The sequence below is a fragment of the Pundamilia nyererei genome, unplaced genomic scaffold, assembly GCF_000239375.1.
Source record: "Pundamilia nyererei isolate P.nyererei 1_Seehausen unplaced genomic scaffold, PunNye1.0 scaffold00050, whole genome shotgun sequence".
In the NCBI taxonomy this organism is placed as follows: Eukaryota; Metazoa; Chordata; class Actinopteri; order Cichliformes; family Cichlidae; genus Pundamilia; species Pundamilia nyererei.
In genome coordinates, this window is record NW_005187451.1 from 2753511 (window position 1) to 2777363 (window position 23853).

The following is a 23853-nucleotide window of genomic DNA, read 5'->3' on the forward strand; positions in this document are numbered from 1 at the left end:
CCTGCTGTGTCGACTTCCTTCATGGATCAGCTTTACTCTGATTCTGATTAGTAGCTGTTTTTAAGAACAAATTTCAGCCTTTGTCACTTTTGTGCGATATAAAACAACAACTCTCATTTAGCTTTACTTGAATGTGTTTTGGATAATTGTCCTCCAGCCTGACGTCTCTGCTTGCTGGAGTTCTTGAACAGCCTTCGGTGCAGAATTCCTTCAGTTGCGAGACATTTAAAAATGTTCTTGAAATTCTAATGAATATTTCCGATGGTGCTAAATGTGTAAACCAGCTGCTGGTCAAACTCGTATGGCCCTTTTTGTGTGGAGATTCAAACTGGGGGTGTCCACAGACTTCTTTTCATGTGCTGTTGTAATGAATTTGTCCCAAATAACAGGCGCTTTACGGTTCGTTTCGTAACCTCCTTGCCACCCAAAGTCATACAAACCTTTATTTAGGAAAGCTTTTTTTTATTTTTACTTTCATCCTGATGACCCCCGAGATGCTCTGTGGGCTGACAGACAACAGTTCAACTTTTTGGAAGGTGTGTCCTGTTACATCTGGCGTAAAAATAACATTTCAGCAAAGGAAGATCATGCCAACAGCAAAACACGGTGGTGATAGTGTGATGGCCTGATGCTGTTCTGTGGGAAATGGAGCCATGAATTGGTGCTGCAGAGAGTGGCACAACCAGTTAATAGGTTTAGGTTTTCCACACAGAGCCAGGTAGGTCTGGATTTATTTCCCCGTAATAAACACCTGAAAGAGGAATCAGACAAACGAACATTTGGTTGATTGAAGTCCAATCAACTTCATATTTGAACGGAAGAAAAAACTAAGCTGATGAAAATTTAAAGTGAAATCTAATATCAACAGTAAAAGAAAAAAATCTGGGTTTTTTGCATCTTTACATGAATGTTTAGATCTGAATTTAACTCCGTTTCTTCACAATTTAATATATTTTGTATACAAGGAAGAGAGAAACCAAAGAACTGATCTGCTGTCAGGGATTCATCCACAGTGTCACAACCCCACCGTGAAGTGAAAGTGGAGAAACGCTGCTGGAGAGTCTTTTGAGGGTTTTATGAGATGTACTGTTTATTCACAGGAGACCATAAACCAGTAAAGAAAGCTGTGACAAACGTCCTTCTTCATTAACATTTCGGCTCCTTTGCGCTTCTTTGGTTCGTCCTCTGCAGCTCGGATTAAAAGGTAAAATGTGATCATCTCGGTTAAAAGCAGGGAGGAGCGGAGTGGGCCAGTGCCCTGTACTGTCTGTGGTCCTTTATGACAGCTCCCGTACGCCAGATGGCCAGTCCGGCCGTGATGGGCGGCTTGACACAGACCGTTGCTTTAGGAGGAACTCCAGTCCTGTTTGCTCGGAATATGTCTGTTTGGTGTGATCTGAAATCCTCCATTCGGATTAAAGAGGTCTCTGGTCTTTAAAAAGGACTCATTTTCAGTTTTGCTCTTACGCGCGTGCACCTGATGGAGACGGGACTGGGCGAACATTGAAGCCTGATCTGACCCAACGGCAGCACATGATCTCAGAAACCGAAACTAGCAGCAACTACACCGCAATCCAAGCCTTTTCAACAGCAAACCACCACTGTTACATTCTTAGACGTGAACATGTGTGAGAAACGAATGGAAATGAGCGCAAAGCAGAGGGAGGTGGAATCCGTTCCACGAGTCCGTGCCTTTCTTTGCGCCTGGCTGGTTCTCTCCACCTTTAAAGCAGCTAGAGGGAAGAAAACAGTCGAGAGGGAGGCGACAGCGCAAATACAATGGTCACTGAAACTGCAAAAGACAATCCGAAGGCCGATTATTTCCCACCCGAAGCGAGCGATTGCCCCAACTCTCCCATCTCATTTTCCTCCGAAGACGGCCAGCTAAGCAGGAGGCGCGACACCCAGACCACCAGCGGCAGCATCATCCCGGAGGACAGCGGCAGCATCCAGGCCCTGGTCACCTCATCCGCAGCCGCCGCCAGCATCATGACATCAGGGGAGTTCGTGCAGTCCGCTCCCCTGCTGGCGCACAAATCCAAGAGGAGCATGCTGTACAAGGCGCTGTGCTTCCTCCTCCTCATCTTCCAGGGCGGCGTTCTGGATTTCTACCTCATCATCTTCACGGACCTGTACTGGTGCTCGTGGATAGCCACGGACCTCGTGGTGATTTCGGGCTGGGGGATTTTCTTCATGAAGAACGCGCGGAGTAAGAGGGAGCGGGCCTGCGGCTTTCACCAGAAAAGCTCCATTTTCGGCTGCAACCTCGGAGAGTTCACCTACGCCTACCTTGCATGGCTCATCTACGTCATCGCCTGCACCCCTAAGGTGGTGCTCATCCTGGAGACCTCCATCCTGGAGCTGATCACGTTAAAGGTCCCGTTCGGAGCGACCGGCTTCAAAATCGTCATGCTGCTGTCTGCGCCGCTGCTCTTCTGCCTCATCAACTCCATCATCGAGGACCTGAACGGTTCGACGCGGCACCACTCCCAGAGCTGCTTCATGGGCACCTGCCTGGACCTGCTGGACAGCTTCACGCTTGTGGAGATGCTGCTAAGGAACGAGATCCCCACGCTTTATCTTAAATACACCGTGATCTCGGTGTACTTTGTGGCCCTGGCCGTGCCGGTGGTCTGGCTGTACGAGCTCACGGCGTCCGAGCTGCGCTGCAGGTGGCTTTGGGCCCGTTTCTCCACGGGCCTGGTGGTTAATGCGCCCCTGCTGGTGGTCAGGTGTTTCCAGGTCTACATCTACAAGATGCCGGTGTCGGTGTTCATGTTCAAAAACATCTTCTTCTTGGCCTGTAAGCTGCTGGAGCTGCTGGAGCAGTGTGTGGCGTTCCGGGGGGTCCGCAGGCTGGCTGGCGGCAGCAACCCGGCCCAGTTCTCCCACTGCGTGTCCGAGAACGACATGTGTCCGCACGGGTATGTCAATACTCTGGCTGTGGCTCAGTCCTAGAGCCGTGGCGGCCGTCTCTGCCTGTGACGGCAGGACAGACATAGCTGGAACCTGGAAAATCCCAAATACCACCGAGTGTCCGCCTCGGGATGCTGGCTTTTGGATTCACGTCCACGCGATAAGCAAAGCAGGTATCAGACAGGCAGGCAACAATAAAATAAGCAGTGGAGATGATGGCATTTAGCTGCTAAATAATAGACAAAAAACAAAACCAATCTTCTAATCAGACTGAAAAAACGAAATCTTATCTCCCGTGGCGAGCTCCTGTTGGGCCTCCCAGCTGCATCTAAACTAAAGTATTATTAAAGGGCCTTGAAGAGGCTCCGTCTCTGTGTTACCACTAACAGAGGTGGGAAGACAAATGTTCAGCATAAAATAAAAAAATGGGGTAAAGGCAGAAGTTCCATCAACTGGAGGCTGTGGAGGCCTAATGTGCTAATTCAGGTCTTTCTGTGTCAGTGGGCCCAAAGGCAGCTACGCAATGATCTCATTATTTCAGTGACTGTGATTTGAAATCTTTACTTCCAAAGCAGCTCCAGGGTCACCAAGCGCTGTCAGACTACAAGCCAGGCTCGACTCGCTAATTAAACCGCAGGGACCACATTTGGCCTTTGTTATCAATCGATGATGCTTACTACCAAACGACTTTGTGATCAATCACATGCAGAGCTGTGAAACAGTATCTGACCCTGATTTCTTTTTTGGTCGCTGTTCGCATGTTTGTCACTTCTCTGTTTCAGATCATCAGACTTTCTGATTCTAATATGATTTCAAAAATAACCCGTCTGAATCCAAAATGTACTTTTATATGAGGAATGATGATTTTATTTATTGTTGGAAAACGTTAAACCTACCTGGACCTGTGTGAAAAGGGGACTGCCCCCCTAAAGCTAATAACTGGTTGTGCCACTCTTGGCAGCAACAACTGAAATCAAGTATTTGCAATAACTGCCAGTGAGTTTAACTTCACTGTGGAGCAACTTTTCCATCAGGACTTACATCGGCCAGTCAAAAAATCGTCATGTTTTTTACCATTTAGAGGTGGACTTGCTGGTGTCCTGCTGCATAAAACCACTGTAGAGCTGAGCATTCCCGGGAAGGTCCACCACTGTGCCAGGTTTTCTTGGTGGACGGCGTTATGGTTTCCCAAAGCCTTTGACATTGTAACCCTGTCAAGCGTCCTTCTTTCACCTGTGTCCTGATGCTTTCCTTGTAGCCTGCGTCACTTTGTCAGACGCCTTCTGTGTAACAGGGACGTGCAGAGGGGGGGGCTAGAGGGGCTTGAGCACCCGCCCCTTTAAACCTCTCTGCACATCCCTGCTGTGTAATGGAGTTTTTGATTGAACAGGTCTGACCTGAAACAGGTGAACGTGACAAATATGCAAACAGAAAAGAAACAAGGAAACACTTTAACGAATACTTTTTCACACTGCTGTACACGACGGTTTGTCTGCTTTCAATACAAGTGTGAGCAGTTCTGTTGAATCCGCGGCCATATTGCAGGTGGTGGTGATGTCACACATGTTGCTCAGACGGAGGAGAAAAACACGATATAAGAAACGGCCCGTTTTACACAAATGACTTATTACTTGACAGGATGACGTTGTTTTCAGAGCAGCGCGTTCCCATTTATGTTGGAGAGTGGAAATGATGTCGCGTACCTGCCTGTGATAGCAGCTAAACTCGATGAGCTTTCTGCGTTTGGGGCAGACGGCGCTCAACGTAAGAGGTAAACGGATTTTCCAGTTTCTGCCTGGTGTCACCTGTACCAGCCTTACAACAAGCCCTCTTCAGACCAGCCAACAGGTGCTACAGTCAGACACCTGCAGGAGACCCACAACACTGCTGTGTGTGTTCAGCCTACGACCTCCGAGGGACAGCAGCTGGACTGTGCTGAGATCAAACTGCAATTTGAAAACTCCAGATTTAAGTCCTAACGCCGGGCTCTGCTCCACCTAATGTACATTAGTGTTTTCTATCAATGACAGTGATGTCTGCTGGTCGTTAATCGTACTGAAAGTAGAGTAGACTTGTGTGTAAGTTGCTTACAAACCAGCAGTGCCACGACCCCCCCGAGGCTTCTGTCAGTATTTTCTTTCACTCTGAGTTCTGACTCTGCAGTTCTCTTGGTCACAAACGGGCAGAGTTCAAGTTCTCCAATAAACAAACAAAACTAAGTGAACAAAAACCCATCAAATCAATGGCGACATCATTTCTTCATCATTTAAAGTTTTAGCCCAGAAAGCTCAGCACTCTGAGCACGTCTGTTTCTAACATACTGAAACTGGTTTCTCCACAAAATCCAATTAAAGGAGAAAAATAATGATTTTTTCAGTATATAGCAGTAATATCGCATTTAGCCACATTATTACAGCTTTGGCGGTGCTCATCAATATTCCTTCAATCTGATTTCAGCTTGTCTCACTATCAGCTGTGGAGCATTTTGGTGTAAGTGCCTCTCAGTGCGTTACGAAACAGCAGGCGACAGCTAAAAACCATAATGCAGTGGTTGGAGTTTAGCCTTCAGCTTTCTATGTGAAGGCTAAACACATGTTTGGTCATTTTTGAATTTCTAGCTCTGTTTGTTAAATTATTCTCTGCCTGGAAGATTCCAGAACCTGAGAAAAGAAAAATGTTCTGGACGTCAGCGTTTCCTTTGCTCTCTGTTCAAAGGCTTCTGTACCTGATACACAGAGTCGGTAAGAAGCTTTAAACAACACGAACACGTATGTGTATATAAATGAACTGAATTTGTATGAAAAATTCATGGTTTTCAGAGTGTATATATCATTTTACATAGATGAGACCTGAGGTGGGAGACAGTCTGCATCCAGGTGAAGCTGGGGAGGGCACAGGTATCACGATAAAGTAATTACCCCCTTCCTGATATCTTCATTGGTTTTGGCATATTTATCACACTTAAACATTTCAGACCATTAAGCAGATTGTGATATTAGATAAAGATAATCAGAGTAAATACAACCTAATAACTCGTTGTGCCGTCCTTGGCAGCAAAAACTGCAATCAGGTGTTTGCGACAGCGCCCACGGTTTGAAGGAGTTTGTTTCAGCCACATTGAAAGTCTTTGACGGCATCCACAGGGTGGAGCAGTGTGTCTGTTACACTCTTTGCTGGGTTGAATTATCTGAAGTCATCCAGGTGCTGAAACCCAGAACAGCACACTACCTCCAGCACGTCTGGCTGCTGCATTTCTTTTAAACAAGTGTGTTAACGTTCAAAGCTTCAAATGTCTCACAGCTTCACAGAATATTATCCCAAAGTCTTTATTTTATTTATGCTTTAGATAAATGTAACATCAGCCTTTGTTTTATTCCAATTACACGATTGCAGTTCTTGCTGCTGAGGGTGAAACAATCACTTATTTGGGGGGCAGAGGAGGACCTTTGTTTCTCTTTTCACTTAATCAGTGAAATTATCTTTAAAAACTGCATTTTGTATTTACTCAGGTGATCTTTATCTAATATTAAGATTTGTTTAATGATCTGAAACATTTAAGTGTGTTAACTCTGCTAATAATACTAATAATGATGATGATGATAATAACCCTAATAATAGGACTTCACATTAATAGGACACTTTTACATCAGGTGGCATTACTGGCTGACTTTGTCTCTCTCCTCCTTTATGAGCTCGTTGTTCTGTATTTTGCAATCACGTCTGGTAAAGTATTTATTATGTGTGCAATATCCAAGTCTGAGTAATCTGAACATGATTTAGTGCCTATTGCTTTGGAGATGAGTGAACTGTAATGACGACGAGTGTCGGTGTGTCCGTGACCGTGTGTGCAGCGTAGATGATTGTAGAGGAAAGACGGCGACGTAACAGAATTATGACCTGTTTGTTTCATTTGGCAGGCAGCAAACATGCTTTGCTTTTTTTCATAATTTCAGTACAGATTAGAAAGATGTTTTGTCAAGAAATGCTTGTTTCTAATGCACTTTGGTTAAATATATCTGTTTACTATATTTAAGATTTTTAGTTTCATTGAGAACAAAAGATTTTATTCAACCTTCTCACAGCAGCTGAAGGAAATTTGAGTGAAACAATACTGACACGTCTGCATGTCCAGCAGCGTGTTACCTCAGCGCTGTCCAGCTCTTTACAGGCTGAAGGACAAAGAACATATTGCAAAGCAGACTGATAATGATACCTGTCATGTACCCGGCACAAACGATGGTGTGCTCACTGTTAAAGCTAAAGCTGTATGAAGGAGTTTAAAGCCTTTGAACTTTCACTTGCAGCACTGATTGTTCAAAATGTGCACTTTGCTAAAAAGACGGTTTTACTGACAAACACTTTAAAATGTGTTAAATATGCAAAAACGTGCAGAAAATGTCCACATTATTTGGCTCGTTCTTCTCAGTGTCTCAGCTCTGCTGTTAGGAAGTGATTTAAACTGAAACTCGTGTAATGTTGTTGCACGAACCCTTAAAAGCAGTTTTCTGTTGTGTTTGTGTCGAGACTGTCTCTCTGCCTTACATATTCCAGATGCTGTTATTATATCATATGTGGTATATGGTATGACATTGTCTAAGGCAGAGCATCCAGAGAGAGTAGGGTACACAGACTTTACCAGTGGCCTCCACTCCAGCTCTGAATTTATCTCCACTCAGGGTCTCGCTTACTCCTCCCCCGTGAAGGAATAAGACAGGCTGGATCTGACACATCTAATTGAGTTCAACTGCATTTATATGGCGCCAAATTAACAACAAGTGTTGCCTTAGCATGTTCTTTATATTGTAAGATAAAGACCAATAATACACAAGTTAAAGGGGACTAACCCTCCAGCAACACCAGGGTGAGGGAGGTGCACAGGAAAACAGATACACCCACGTGGAAGAGAGGCAGAGATGAAAAATAACTAATGATTAAACGCAGAGTGGTGTATTAAACATGAGCTAAAAAGAAACATTGCATCATGGGAAGCCCCAGCAGCCTTGGCCTATTGCAGCAGGGTTTGGGGTCACCTTAAAGCCTGTCCTTTAAAGTAGAGAGGGTGCCTGTCAGATCATCAGCATTCTCCCCTGGCAAGCAAGGCTGATACGCAATCACCACACTGAATTCTACTCAGTGCTCTCGGAGCTTCCCACCCCAAGAAGGATGGGCCGTCATGGCCTGTGACAATCCTTTGTTTCTGCAGGAAATGCTAGTTAGGGTTGTAGGTTCCCTTCAGCTCGGTACTAGTGGCAGCAGTCTGTGTTGCTCCCTACAGAAACTGCCACAGGATTCTTGTCACACTTAAGGGACCTCATAGGGTCACGCTTTACCATGTTCCCTACACCATCTGGTGACCAGCTGGCCCTCTGTGGGATTTGGACAGTGCCGATGGCCTTCCATGAGCCATTTTAGCACCTGTAAATGGTGGAGTCTTTGTGAATAATGAAGCAAAGGCTAGTGGACCACTGTTGTGAGGGTAAACCTTCTTGGTCCCAGGCCCACAACCACGAACCATTCAGGTCCGTGAAGATGAGGTAGAAATCCCTTACTGGGTACCAGGTGGGAATCAAGCTTGCAACTCCCACTGCAAAGGTGTGTAATAATAATGGATTGCATTTATACAGCAAGACCCTCAAAGCACTTTACAATTCCACTATTCATCCACACACTGGAGGAGGCAGCTACAGTTGTAGCCACAGAAGTGAGGCGCCATCAACACCAGTAGGCGAAGTGTCTTCCCCAAGGACACAACGACCAGGACAGACAGAGCAGGGGATCGAACCGGCAACCTTCCGGTTCCAAGATGAGCTTCCCAGCCCCCTGCAGTCTCACCACTACACTACAGCTGCACTGACTTAAGCTGCATCTTATACATACATGTATGTGGGATAAAGAAGGTGGAGAGATAGTCTCTTCACTAAGAGAACTTGGGTTACAATGTAACCAATCGTTCTGTGAGGAGAGGACATCCCGTTAAACTGACTCCAGTTAAACACACGAGTGTACATGGAGCAGAAACTGGCTGCACTGTACCAGGATCAGTCTGTGATTGCTGCGTCTGCACAGCTGAAGTCCTGTCGGCTGAGACACATTCAGCTATCTGCAAGTTTCATGTTTAGCAGAGAAAAGAAACTTTTGCTCAAATCGTTGATTTTTTCTTTTCAATATTATTGCTTTTTAATGAGTGTTCATTGGTGTTTATAGATGTTGATAAAATGACAGACATGTTGTTGCCTTGGCTTTGTTTCTTTTATTTGTTTGCTGCTTATCATAGTTTACCATAGTACTCTAAATGATATATTTTATACTATTTTTGTATTGTTTCCTTGTGCCAGTAATCTCTGAAACACTTGCATATGTATACAGTGTTGTTGGAAACGCTCCCTCACAGTGTTTGAGGGGATTTGCACATGAAGCTTGAGACTAATACTTAGCAGGACCATATCTAGATTAAACTAAGCTGACGTGCAGTGGGTCTTTACCTGCATGAACAAGCACAGTGCAGTTTTACTGAAACTACCAAAGGCTTTAACAGACATGGGGATTCAGAGGAGCTGCTCCTGCCACACAAATCGAAATGATTTCTTCTTCTTCTTTAGCCCGTGTGAAAAACAGAGTGTGTGATTTTAACACTCCTGTATCAGAATATACAAGCTTTCCTTTTCTTCGTTTACACAGATGTTGATGAGTTTTACAGAGGGGACCTTACCTGTACTATAAAACTGTGTGCTGTATATCTGTACTGATATAATCCAATCTATGTAGCCAACTCGATGTGTAAGAAGAGTCACGCGGTCGAAACCTGAAATAAATCAGAGGACTTTCAATTAAAAACAACAGAGTGTTTTTTATTGTGGATTATGTTCAGAAGATGGTGATTGAAAATGTAACACAACAAAGCATCAAGCATAAAATAACATCTGTACAGCAAACAGGAGGAAAAAACATCAGATTTAATTTTCAGGTCCTTCAGAACAAAGACTGAAGCTTCATGATGAAACGTGCTCGTCATTCATAGCTGTGCTGTACACGTGTGAACACTAGCTGAGCAGCATCACGTCACATGACAGTTAACTACTGTACATCAGTGCACTCACCCTTAGGCTGGAAATGGAAAATGACCTTTGTCAAGGGAACAAATACAAGACTCTGATCATCTGAAAATATTCATTGATAATATCGATTTGCCTCCAACTTAAATCACTTCTTGTTTGCCTGGTTTAGGCGTCAGGCAGGCGTGTGTTCAGTTAGGCCTGAGAGGGAGCTTATCCAAGCCCCTCCCTCACCCACTGATTCACCATTAAACTTTTATTCTTGTATGCATCCATCCCTCCATCCCTGATCCTTTTCAGGGTCGTGGGGGTGCTGGAGCCTATCCCAGCTGTCTTAGGGTGGGAGGCGGGGTCCACCCTGGACAGGTCGCCAGTGTGTCGCAGGGCCAACACACAGACAACCATTCGCACTCACATTCACACATATATAGGCATATATACATGTTTAGTGATTTTCCTGCTTCCTCTCTGGCCTTTTCAACATGCAGCGAGGAGACAAGCTGACAAACAAAGAGTCTGTGCAGGCAGGGAAATGAAACAAAGTCTACTTCCTGTAAGCAACAATCACACCTGCATAGTGAGCAAAAAGAGCTATTACAAATTCATTTAAACCAAATGCAAATATTTTGTTAAACTCATGCTGTAACTGTTTTCTACAATATCACCCGCTCATGTCCCCACGACAGCCGTCTGGCCTGTCAACAATTAACAACACAAGTTTCAGAGTAACACAAATACACCGTGATCGCTAACAGTCACGCTACAATGCTGTAATGATTAATGACGCTGCTGTTTTCAGCTGCAGTACAGCTTTAAAAACATCACATTAAATGCATTTTGGATTTTTCTTTGCAGGAACCAAACTCTCAGTAATCCGTGTTCTTTATCTTTGAAAAAGACACAACTCCTACACATATTACACAAGCACATTACTGGTCAACGGTCTTTTGCTTATTGCCAACTTTTAAATGTGGAACTTTCTGGCGTTCCCTGGGATCAGCTGCTGGGAAGTCACTGGTTTGCAAACTCCCCTGTGAATGATTAACGCCAAAGAAGAAGCCGACGTGAACAGTCTGCCACAGCAACATCATGTTGCCAGTAAGAAATATCATCAAATATATGTCACACTGTAATGTCAAATTCTTCAAACAGCTCCTTCTGCAGCTTTGCCAAAGCCACCAGTGACTCGTCTTTAGATGGACATTCGTGCTGGGAGGAGTTTTTTGAGCTGTAGCCTTGATCGGAGCCACTGCTTGGTCCTTTTGGCTCCTGAGCCTCGTTCTCCTCTATCTGCACATGCTCAGAGTTATCCATCCCAGAGGGGGGGAAATGCTGCCCGGGAACACTTGTACACGACGATTCTGGAGAATTAAAGTCCAGGGAGTTCGGCAGAGCTTGGCTTCTTTGGTCCAGATAAGCTTGGTTCAGAGATATCAAGGAATCCTCCTCATTATCTTCAGTGGGAATGTGACTAAACGGTTCATCCACAAGGGAGACCCAGTTCTGTCTGGGTGGCGGTGGATTGTTTAAAGCTGGCTCAGCTACGTAGACAGACTCCGTCAGCACGTTCTCCAGGCCGGATGAATGCTGATGTCTGTCTGATGGATTGACTGCAGGTATAAGTTCTATTACTGAGGACAGCTGACTCTCCGGGTTCAGTTCAGGGGTGAGAATGTGAATGCTGCTGCTGTTTTCATTGATTTGCACGTCACGAACATAGACAGGAAACTCATCTCTGATTAGAGGGACACATTCAAGGACGGGAGGAATATGCAGCTGTTCAATAAGCATGTTGGCGTCGTTTAGGACCTCCTCTTCACTAACCACACACTGCTTCTCGAACCAGTCGGGATTTTCAAACTGGTAGGCCTGGAAGGTTTCAATGGCCGTCCTCAGAGCTCTACCAGAGGGACAGTTGAAATATTCATCTGCACCGATTCCCTCAATGTGCTTCACCTGCCCCGGCTGATACTTTTCAATGTCTAAGATGCGGAAGAACAGCTCTTCAAAGTGCTTCATCAGCCTGTATTTCACCGCAATGTCGAAAACCGACGGCACGTCTTTCTCGCTGCTGATGTCATCAAAATAAGCTACCATGTACTTGCCCAGCGTGCCTGCCTGGTGCATTTCTGGCAGAAAGAGGTTGAGAAAAGGAGTGAGCATGTCGTCTGTGGGCGATAGGAGGTCTTCCTTCAGAGTCACTCGTCCCTGACCGCACATGGCCTTCCACTTTGCCTGGACGCCTCGTGAGCACAGCACGAGAATTTTGTCCGAGGGATCTTTCAGCTGCTGCCGCTGCCACTCGAGCCAGCGCAGACGACCCACCATGCCTACCGAGGTGGAGTCGAGCAGGTCTACTAGCACCTTAGTGCCACACTTTGTCTGGAGGAAGGTGCAGAGTTTCAGCACGATGTCCCTGTACAGATGGTGGTCTTGTGAGTAGATGACCAATACTTTGGGCTTTTGTTTGACTGGCTGCACTTCCTGAACTCCCTTTGGTCCTGCACTGACATTAGTTTTCCCTGAAAGTAGAAGAGACCACGAGAGGATCATCAGCAACCGAAGAGCAAAGTTAAACCATAACATTCGTGCACAAATCGATGGAGAGCCACGTCTCCAATCAAAACCTTTGAAGTTAGAACTTGATATAGAACTTAAAGGAGACTAACCTGGCTTCCTGCAGGTGGCAAACATAACAGCTGCCATCAGTATACACATCGACACCACTCCCAGGGAAGCGAACCCGTAGTGAGGGGCATTATCTGCTGGGAATGCTGTAAGAAGCAGAAATAATTCAACGTGACACCAACAGAGTGAACAGATACCCGAGCTGCAGTAACTGCTCTGTTAGATCCGACTACACAGGCTAGCCTTCGCTCCCCATGTGCTTCAGTGAGCCTCGGCCACCCTGGAACTCACATCATTATACTTGCCAATGTTTCCTGCTGCTAACAACTATGAGGACAAACTCTTCACTTGTCCCCCAAATAGATCCCACCCACTACCTGGTGTGATGATGACTGCTTCTTACGTAGCACCTTTTTACCCTGCCCTAGCTCTCAATACCTTTACACATCTTGCCTCATTCACCTCTTCATACAAGCACTTTTTTCTACGTTTAAGTGCTTTCCATGTAACATTCGTACTCCGACAGATGCAGAAGATGCAACTGCCTGGAGCAGCCAGGCTGGAACTAAAACCCTTCCAATTAGTCAATGACCTGCTCCACCTAGAAACTTTACTTTGTTCCAAAACCAAACTATTTGGTTACATTTAAGTCAAAATTAAATGGCTGTTAAACCCACTTTTCCTCGTAGATACACAGCTGGTTTGAGTTATAATAGTAGCAACAGTAGCAAGACCAGAGCAAGCATCAGTGAGAACAGATGCAGCACATCATGAGAGGAGGAGGTGGGCTGTAGAGTGAGCAACTGTGGGCAAGCTAAAGCAGCCTAAATGGCACTCCACATGTGTGCGGGGTGGATACGTGCAGAAGCTGAACCCCCATGTGGGCCGAAACGAAACTATGTTTACGGTGTCGTAATGTTCACTAGTGTACGAGCACAGGAAAATGCTGGGAATCAAACCACCGACTTTATCGTTACTTTATAAAGTGTTGATCTGACAGAGCGTTCAGCCACCCTCTGACTCAAACGTGATACTGACCTGCAGGACCTTTGGTCACACTGGGGCAAATATTCTGAGTTTTCCTTCGACGGGTACAGTCTTCACCACATTGTGAGAAATAAGGTTTAATCTGCAATAAAGACAAAATGAACTTGTGCACCCAGGTGAAGTGGGATCCTGCAGCATGGTGAAGTATTATCAGAATTAAAATAATAATAAATATGATTAAACTAGCATCACTGTGCAGAACAGGCTTGAAAGGTTTTACCTGAACATCAAACTGGCAGCACGATCTCGGCCAACTATCCAGGCTGAATGTTACACTCAGGGTCTGATTCGCCTGAAAACGAGTTTGACCAACATTTAACAAACAACACAGTAAGAACGATGTTCTAGTCATTTGAAGATCTAGATGTTTGATTCACCAAATAAAATTCTGTTATATGTTCATGTTCAGCTTCGTCTTTTTGGAAGTGCAAATGCATGACCCTCGTAACGCCAAGTCTGGAGCGCATATTTGATACAGACATCAACCTAAAACCTGCAAATTCATCTTAAATTTATTTTGTAATAAATGGTACATGATTCAATAAATACTCCAGTTTACAATAAATTATAATTGTCTGGCAATTATTTCATCAGTCGTGCTTTACGAGGTAACATCTATATGTGACTAATATGTGATAATAATATGTGACTGTGGTTTACACACGATAAGCAGCCTTTTCTACAAGCGACGCAAAAAAAAAGAAAAATTTATTGCAGAGTTTCCTGTACTGAAAAAAATGTGTAAAAACTGGGTTAAGGTACAAAATATAGGCCACTGTGATGACAGTACTGTTGAAATGAAACTGCACACGAACTCTTTGAATACAAAAAAGATTTGAATATGTAGGATGATTCAGTTTTATTTATACCAGGTTTCTGTATCGATTTGTTGATCAATTATTGAGTCATGTACTAACAGAGACCTGATATTTCATAATCCACATTATTAATCCTTACCTTATTTAAACTGTGTTTATCCTGTTGAGAAGAGCAGCCATTGACAATAACCATGTACTTCTCACACAGGTTGTCAGGGCTGAAGCTGACAGCCAGAGCAGAGTTTCCATCAGCTACAGTGACCTGACTCAGACTGATGTTAGGCTGCCACAGACTTCCTGTTAGCAGACAACAGGACAGACGTGCTTTATAAGATTTACTTACTCTCACGGGCGTTTAGAGGTTCTGTCAGTGACGTACCTCTCTCTATGCAGAACTGTGTGTTCGTCATTTCTGGATCTTCACAATCTGAGTAAACCAAAAACAGTTTCATAAAATCAATTATAGAAGATCGTCTAAGAGCTTCACGAGTCTAAACCTGCCCTGGGACATACTTCTGTATGAATTCTGTATTTGAAAAGATCTTTATGATGAAAACGAAAAAGGATCACATCCCTTTGTCTCAAACACCTTGTACATTCAAGTGTCTTCAGGATATCTGCGGCGTGAGTTTCCCAACCAGTCTACATGTGATTTATGGAAAGGAGAGGGTGTGTCTGCACACACAGCTGGGCCTCTGATAAGTATTTAGTCCAGCTAATCATTCGAATGATTGTATAGGTTCACAAAATAACAGCAAGAAAACATCTGAACAACAATGAATAAACAGATAATCCCAAACAACTCTGAGAAAAACAAACAGGAACAACCAAACACTGGTTCTGAATTCAACTCACGAGGAACTAGGAGGTTTTTCCTGATGTCGTAGCTGCTGTGGTGCAGTTCTGGTTTGGGTATGTTGAAGACGGAGACCTGGTAGCTCTGCCCCGGATCCAGCACCAGCATATCAGCTGAGAATGACCACTGAAAGCCAAGAACAACGCTGAGCGTCAGGAGCACACATGTGAAACCTTTGCACCAGTATGAATGCCACTGCGGGACACGCTGGTGCATGTTTGATCGAACCTCACTCACACAGTGGGACGTTCTGAGCGTGATGGGTATAATCGGTGACATGAAAAAAATGTATATGGACCTATGTAGTAGTTTTCTGCCAATGGCTGCTTGAAACAACGCAGTACTTCACAGTACAGAAATCCTCGCTCATTTTTAATAATATCGATTTATTGGATATTTTTTGTATTATTTGTAATGATGAAAAAATGAACTTTAGCTGAGAGCTTTGCTAAACTTTGGTAAATTTTCTCCATCATTGCAACCGAGCAAATGTGTTGTTATGATGGTGGAGGACAGAGGATCCAGACAGCGTCAGCACAGGGATGATGCTGCGGTGCGCAGTGGTTATATCAGCCGTTCCTTTACAGGTTAAAAGTTTGCATTGAAAACAACCATCATGTTCTCCGTGTACGTTTATCCTTTGTAGTTGACTTTTATTCAGAAATCATTTGGTCAGAGCTCAGTAAACAATCATTCATTGAAGCTGAAGCTTTGTCTGCATGAAATGCTGCTAACTGCAGGGATCCAGTTACATCTACAAATAGCAACACTGAAAACCACACTCACCTTTTCTCCTGATGGACTCCTCATCGCGAGTTCGTTTTTGAACGAATATCGAACACACAGGTTCTGATTGGTGGATTCCACCAGAACATGAAGCTCGGTGGCCTTTAGGAAATGGATGCTACCTGGAGGTGAATATAGCAGAAAATATTCAGGTAAAGCCGAGAAGCACGAGGCGGTGAGAAACAAACAAAAACACGCCCACATTATCTTAATCTGGAGTAAACGCCAAGAGCGTGCAAACACGCATTTTTATCATTAATCTTCTTTTTCTTTTCCAAATAGTTTTCGTTTAAGTTTGTTTCCTGATATCTTATCAGATTTGTTTTTACTATTTGTGAAACAAAGTGTGATAAAAATCTTTCAAGGGGTTGACTCAATTTGACTTTTTAACACGTTTTATTTATTTATTTTGTTGTTGTTTATGCTGCACTTTGTGAACTCTGGTTTTATGTTAAAGTGCTTTATAAATAAAGATGGAAAACAGCCACGTTATAAGTAACTGTCCTGACATCATCAGTTTTAAAATCAGGGATTGTTGAAAAACTGATGGATCTGAGTGTTTTCATGTCTCTGATGTGTTGGTTTTCATGTATGTACTGTTGTACACGACCATCCCCGCAGACTCACTCACCATCATCCTTTAACTTCCAACTAGCCTCTAGCACTGGCTGCAGGAGTCCTGCCTCGTCTGGCCTGACGTCCACTGACACCTGCAGGTCCTCTGGATTGCTGGGAGTGTAATCATGAACTTTCAGCCACCGCTTGTCCAGACAGTTAGCTGCAAACGCACACAGAGAACAGCCAGTGTCATTGTCCCATTAGCAAAGGTTTTTAGTTTAAGCGATTGTGTTCATTGTTCGTCTCTCTTTTTGTTGCTGTGTTTCAACACTGTGTTTGTTACTTCCTGGTATATTACAGCACGACATCACAAATGACTCTTCCCAAATGTAATATTGGTGCATTTAAAGAATATCTTTTTGTTTGATTGTTTTCCAAATTCTTGTTGTCTTCCTCTGTCAGCAGTGGCTGCGCTGTCTGAACCAGGATCAAACCAAGAACTGAGCAACAGCAGCGAGAGGAAGACTGAAGCATCCACTCACTTTCACGAACTTCACAATTCAAATCCTGGAGAGGAAAAGATGGACAAACAGAGAACATCAGTAAGGAGACGTGTAGTATTCAGTATTATAAAATGCTTTCCATCGGCTCCTCTGTAGGAGCCTATTTAAGGTCCTATCAGTGCTCCTGTAGGGACTTTACTCTTTCTTTTTGTTATTTTAAGAGGAGTCACGTGAACGTAATGTTTACAACAACTGTTACAAAATTATTCAGCAAACAGCAGTTTGAATGCCCGGATGTTCTATTTCAAGTTGATAGATATTAGAGCTGTACAACGCTGTGCCTCATACACGACACAGGAACACTGCTTATCTGATAAACAGCGCTCAACCAGAACGTTGAACAGCTGTCAATCATTAGCATTGTGGGCTGTTACCAGCTAAACTGTAACCAGCTAAACTGTAACCAGATAAACTGTAACCAGCTAAACTGTAACCAGATAAACTGTAACCAGATAAACTGTAAACATAAACTGTAACATTGTTCTTCGCTACACAAACACTAAAGAAAAGAAAAAAAGATCCGCAAAAGTTTAAACACGACGTTACTTAGACATTGATCATCACATAGCTCCGTCCTGCGCCTTCACTCGTTATAGAATCAAATACAGGTGCGAGGACTGCGCTCCAAGTAAGACACTCAGTTAAATGAATTACGAACAGTGCTCATAGTTTTATTTTAAAATCCTTGTTTAGAGAAAAACTGGCCTTAAACAAAATGTCGCTCCAAACTATGTAAGGAACAATACAATACAGAACAATCTTATGTAAAGAAGTCAAAAATATCGAATTCTTTAAAAAGACAAACTTTCTTTCGCTACCAGGAAAACTCAAAGTTTCTTTTCAAGTTTGTCTAAAATTATTTTCATAACGTACACAAACTGGAACAGGAAGTATCTGTTGTGTTCGGCAAACTTGGAGCCGCTCTACTGTAAAACCTTTCTCACCTGTCGAGAGCACTTGAGACGTCCGGATAAAATCCTGAGCGTGGTCGACAGCGACACACACGTTAACAGCAGCAGCGCTCGATGGAGGCTCATTTTCACCTTTCAAATGAACAACAGTCCGCTGATTCAGAGACACACTGCTCTGTCGACAGTGAAGGAAAACCCCGACAGGGTGTAACTGGCGCTGGGCTGGAAAACTTCCTGCTCAATTTACAGTAAGTTACTAAATGCTACCTTCAGGACCCGTGGGAATTTAGACTACTATTCTGTTGACTCTGACGAGATTGAACATGAAATAATGGATGGATGGATAATTCAAGAAACACTTCAGATGATTCGTCTATTCGTTTTTTCCGAATCACGCACGGTGAACGATGAGCCGAGGCTATGGTCGGGATTTTTAAATGACTGAGCCCATCACGCTCGTTCAATTTTAAGAAACGCCTCAACATTTACATTAAACTTGAACTTGCACATTAACACTGTGCAATACAGAGACAGCAGTAAATGATGGAACAGCCTCAGTGCGCAACGTTCATAGATGTTTCTAGTGTAAAGAATTCAGCCTCCCACAAACGGTACCTGGTTCTCCCATTTTTCTCACTGACAGTGAACGAAACATCAATTTTCCGTCCTCTTCCTCGTTCTGAGGCTTCGTTACTTCGTTACTGTCGTTACTCACAAAGGCTCAAAGCAGCGTCGTGGGAAGGGCCTTGAAGTTCGCGGTGTCGGGGGCGGGACCACGAAGGTGTAACGTGCACCGTCACATGTGAATGTAACTCGGTATCATGTCGGCTGCTCACAGCAGACGAGAACAAACAGCCAGAATTAAATCGTGAACTGATCCGCACAGCCGAGAGAAATAGGCTTACGCAAAGATTTTGACGCAGATGCCACAATAATTAAATCCCGCAGGGCCGTGTTTACACATCCTGCCACGAGAGCAATCTAACAGGAACAAGTTAGTAAGCCATCAGCTGAGCAGTGAACCGACTCCGCAGGGCTGACGGTCCCCTCAATGATGTCCGTCATCGGTCAGCTGCGCTGGGGTACTTTCACCACCAGAGCTGGATCAAGGTTCCTTTATTTAGCATTTTTTAAATGAACTTTGTGCAAAATATACACTATAAACAGCATAATAAAAGCCGAGGTCTCAACCAGACCTGAGAGCAAGAACAAATAGGGTTTTTTAGGAGACTGGGCAGATCTTTGGAACAGCTTAAAATTAAATCTGGAGCCTCCACTGAAAAGCATGGATCTCAGAGTCTGCGGGAGCAGCTGGTTCATAGTCCGCGGTGCTCTGGTAGGATTATAGGGTTTCAAAAGTTCTGGCATCAAATCATTGATACTCTTAAAAACAGATAATACCATTTCAAACTGGATCCTGAAAGAGACCGGAAGCTAGTGTAAGGAGGCCAGTAGGGGAGAGAGGAGTGACATGTGCCAGTTTTACTTTAAAGCCAGAACATGACAGTAATGCTTCCAACTAAAATATGTTCATATATTCAGGAATCTGTGGGAACGATCAGTTTGGATGTGAAACACAGTATTTAACTAATTTAACGTTTTGGAGAGAATATCTTTGGCTAAACTGTACAATTGATTATTAAAGTAAAACAGTATATTTTGATAAACTGTAATGCTGTATAAAAGCTGGACAAGCTGAATCCAAAATTGCTTCTCTAAGGTTTATTTAAAGATCATTTACAACATCAAAGGTAATTTGATACAAGCCTTGTGCGCCACATGAGCACACGTTCAGAACAAATTTAAATTCTAAAGAAAATGAAATCGGCTGTAATTGTCTTCACAGGTGTGACCTAGTTCATAACATCCCACTGAAACATTTATTAATGTTTCCTATTACTTCTTCTTAATAAATGCACACTTAACCCAGCCTGCACGTGCCTCTTTGAGCCAGCTTGCAGAGACATCAGTGTCATTCCTTTGTATGTGCTTAAATACCATAAACTGGCTTTTGAGTTTGCTCAAAGTGATGAACACATAAAGGATGCTGGTGCCTTTATATGTGCTGTCAGCTCTTTGATTGGCAGGTCCAGATCTCTGAGATCCTCGTTTCTTTTTTTCCTCCGTCTGTCATTTTCACGTCATCCCGCACATGTTCATCTTCCTCGCACCTGACCAGTGGACTTCCCCTTCTTCACTGCTCCGAGTGAGCGGCAGCCCTGCCTGTCCTCACTGTTATAACTCCATGGCATGATGGTCTATTTCTATTTCTAATAATATATTTAAAGTATTCATAAGTTGGGGTGAGTTGTGCCACAACAGACAGGCCAGCTGACAGGTAAGGCTGAGGATGTGTTTGCTGTAATGTCACTGAGGACACTGGTTTCCTGTCAGAAATGAATATTGCTCCAGTATGGAAGAAATGGTGAAACACTGTGTGTGAGATACAGGAAAAATATCATCGTCAAACACGTTTCGATGATGATGTTGATTTCATTGAAAGAAAGTGTACAGTTTCCACTCCTGCCTGAGAAGCCAAGTAAGTGAAACAAACTGGACACATCTCAAACTGCACAGAGAAAAGCCCGACTGATCACTCATGGACCACTAAGAGAAGGCTATGAACTGGGGACCAGTGACCCCACCATTAGAGTTGACCAGATCTCTGTTGCTCACATAGAATTGTGGGTGAAGCATTACATTCATGACTTCAGTGCATCTATTGTGCAATTAGGACGCTGTGGGAGGGACCACTTTGTCTCCACTTTGCCAACATTATTGGCTCATTAGTGCAAATTCTGCTGCCAGGAAAATGATTTCTCCCTGCGTTACTTGTAGATGGTCCACATCTGTAAACACATCTCTCCCTGTCTACAGATGTGGCTGTTGATGTCTTTGGCCCATTTGAGGTAAAGATGAGTTGCAGGTTTGTTAAAGGTCATCGAGTTATTTTCACTTGTATGTCCAGTAAAGCAGAGCATTCAAACACACTTATTCATTGAATACCAGTTCTTGTATCCATGCACTGTGCAGACTGATTGCTAGAAGAGACCAAGTATCCCACTTCAGGTTAGACAACAGATACTCCTGCTGCTCTGCGTTATGGTGGGAAAGGCTCAATCGCACAGTCAGGACTGTGCTGAGTGCTTCATCAGCAAAGGATGAATGATGAAGGATTACAAACCCTTTGAGAGGGTTACATTTGACTTCTAGCTCACACAAAGTGATCCGCTGCTCTTCAAGCCAGAGTTTACTGTCTAATACATGCAGTACCAATCCTATCCAGCAGAGGGGAGTGATGTCCTGCACCGTGCAAAACTTTGCTCGCCATTCTCCATAATCGTTACCTTCATTTTTGTGATGTTGACGATGAAGATCACGACAGCAAACACAAAAATGTCTTTCAGTGTTTTATTGTGAAATGATCCACTTCTACAAACATCTTTAAATTTTAAAGCAAACGCATTAAAAGTCTAAAACGTGAGGCAGTGTTAAAAAAGTCCAACTATAAATTCATACTTTTTGATTTGTTGTTATGAGATGATTAAATGGCGTAACAGAGAATACATGTAACACAACGTAATTACAAAATAAAAGACAGTTAACTTGTTGTATAGATGTGTAAGCAGGTTGGAAACAGTTTAGTTTAGAAGTGGGAGGCAGTTACCGTCCTCACATTTCCTGTAGCCAACATCACAGGGACTGTCCCTGGATACGTTTTTGGACACAGTTACATCATTGCTGCAGATCATTAAATGCAAATATTCAGTTTACAATCAAAGCAATTCATCCAATATGCAAATCATTTAAATATCCACTACATATATGTGAATCAGTCGATTGATTGATTGATTCAATCAACAAGTATCATGAGAAGCAAATGAAGTAACCTCAGTGTGTAATGCATGTGTGTTGACTAAGATAATGTACTCGAGCTCCAGACATGCATATGTGCACATAATTATGAAGCATTGGACACTTTCAAATAAAACAAGAAGTAACATCATTCATTATTATAATTAACAAAAATCCACAAATGACTAATAAACTGCTAAATATTTAAACTGTCATTGTCTCCCTTTGGCGCTGTTATCGGATTGATTGATTTCACATTGGCCATTTCATAGTTTCATACAAATCACAGCTTAGATGCAGTAACAATAATCTGCCTGACGACAGCGCACACTGATGGAGGTTCGTCCTCATAAATGATCCTGCGTTGCCGTCTCACACTTTCACTACGAACGCTGACCAACCACCACTGTCCTTTTGCCATGTGTGTTGTTGTATTTCTGCACAACACTACGGGGTGATTATAAATGCAAAAGAGTAAAACATACAGGAGAAAAGTTGCTGCAATATCATTCTGCAAAGCGATGAATGTTTGCTGTAGCCCGATAGCAGCAGGTCATTATAGTTTGTATTGCACGAGATGGGTAGTAGCAGAAGCTGCTCTTTAGTAATAATATAAAGCTCTTCTGATTTCATGATAAAGGAAAAAACGGTGCTATGGAGCGCAGGCGTGTCAAAACAGCAAAGGTCCTTATTGAAACTCCCAGTCAGGGTTGGGTTCATCTTCCAGCCCATCAGAGGATCACACAGCTGGAAGTCTCTGCACTGCTCAACACACAAACGTTTTCAAGTCACATTCAGTCACACATAATGACATTATTTGACTTCTATATAACAATCTTAAATATGATCCACCCATCTGTGATAATCAGCTGTGTACCACAGGCCTCCAAGCTGGCTGTAGTTAAACCTTTACTAAAAAACATCAGGAGCCGGAGCTGCTGAAGGTTTCTCGCTGTTAAGACAGAGTATGGAGCGCGGGCTCACATGGTGTCATAGGGTTGTTGGGGTTTCTCTGTTTTCTTTGTATTATTGTGGGGTCTTTACGTTATAATATACAGCACATCGAGGCAATATATATCTATATAAATAAAACTGAACTGAACAAAGTAAAACATTGAAAATAAATGGTTGTAAAACTGGAAGCCGTGTGCATCGGGTCCTTTGTGTGCTTCTGTTCATGAATGTAACAGATTTGTAACATTTTTCCTTTCTCTGGATTGATTTGGAGTTTTCAGCGGTCATGGCCTGCCTCACATCCACGTCACTTCTCATGGAATAACAAGGGAACAGGCCCCGCCTTTCCATCAGTCTGTAAATACTAAATTAGTGTAATTACACTTTTGTTCAAAGCACTGAAATAAAACTGAAAGTCTGCTTTTCAATCATATTGATATTTTGTTGTAAAAGCTACTGAGGCGGTGTGTACAGATAAAAGTGTCGTTGTCGTCGTCCGTGTACTACTGGAAAAAACCATCCCACCTCTGCTCTGAAGCATCAGACGGCTTCATCCTCTTGGGGGCGCTGTACTCCTGCTCAACTGGAGGCTCCTGAGGAAGCTCACTGATCTCAGCAGTGAGCTGAAATAAGCAGCAGAGGAACAAACAGAAGACAGGAGCTTAAATTTGTAGCTGCAAACTTGTGTGATGTAAAAATGACTAAACAGGCAGCAATCAAGATTTGAGCTTAAGAAGAAATATCACTCATTTATTAATTAATCATCACCATTTGAAAATATCAGGATTAATATTTAAACTTTGAAAGTATATTGATAAAAATACATATTGATACGGGGATGCTGTGGTTTGTTATTATTAAACGTAAAATGAATTCACATAATAATCGATGATGATGATGATGATGATG

The 23853-nt window shown here is 43.2% G+C and overlaps 3 protein-coding genes across 3 annotated transcripts in view; 1 reads left to right on the forward strand and 2 right to left on the reverse strand.

Annotated features, from left to right (window-relative positions):
- The first annotated feature begins 983 nt into the window (after positions 1–983).
- tmem121b (transmembrane protein 121B) lies at positions 984–17194 on the forward strand. Its single transcript, XM_005733203.1, has 2 exons — positions 984–3089; positions 17124–17194. Exon 1 carries the CDS (start codon positions 1780–1782, stop codon positions 2956–2958), a length of 1179 nt encoding a protein of 392 aa, XP_005733260.1. The 5' UTR covers positions 984–1779; the 3' UTR covers positions 2959–3089; positions 17124–17194.
- Positions 10457–18512, reverse strand: il17ra1a (interleukin 17 receptor A1a). The gene is made up of 11 exons (XM_005733202.2): positions 18169–18512; positions 17204–17228; positions 16735–16881; positions 16104–16225; positions 15317–15443; positions 14841–14888; positions 14601–14758; positions 13864–13935; positions 13635–13725; positions 12638–12742; positions 10457–12490 (listed from the first exon to the last, which is right to left on the reverse strand). Exons 1-11 carry the CDS (start codon positions 18259–18261, stop codon positions 11091–11093), a joined length of 2388 nt encoding a protein of 795 aa, XP_005733259.1. The 5' UTR covers positions 18262–18512; the 3' UTR covers positions 10457–11090.
- Positions 18513–21541: 3029 nt separating this feature from the next.
- arhgef39 (Rho guanine nucleotide exchange factor (GEF) 39) overlaps positions 21542–23853 on the reverse strand; it is a 95715-nt gene continuing 93403 nt past the window's right edge. Inside the window, exons 13-14 of the mRNA XM_005733242.2 lie at positions 23470–23567; positions 21542–22752 (exon numbers count right to left, since the gene is read on the reverse strand). Coding sequence (XP_005733299.1) covers positions 22722–22752; positions 23470–23567 — 129 coding nt within the window. The 3' untranslated portion in view covers positions 21542–22721. The remainder of the gene's footprint in view (positions 22753–23469; positions 23568–23853) is intronic.

Coding starts and splice junctions, on each gene's coding strand:
- tmem121b (XM_005733203.1), top strand. CDS start 1,780: ATGGTCACTGAAACTGCAAAAGACAATCCGAAGGCCGATTATTTCCCA.
- il17ra1a (XM_005733202.2), bottom strand. CDS start 18,261: ATGAGCCTCCATCGAGCGCTGCTGCTGTTAACGTGTGTGTCGCTGTCG. Junction 13,936..14,600: donor ATAAACACAGTTTAAATAAG/GTAAGGATTAAT, acceptor ACTCGTTTTCAG/GCGAATCAGACCCTGAGTGT. Junction 12,743..13,634: donor TGTGACCAAAGGTCCTGCAG/GTCAGTATCACG, acceptor TGCTTCTTACAG/CATTCCCAGCAGATAATGCC.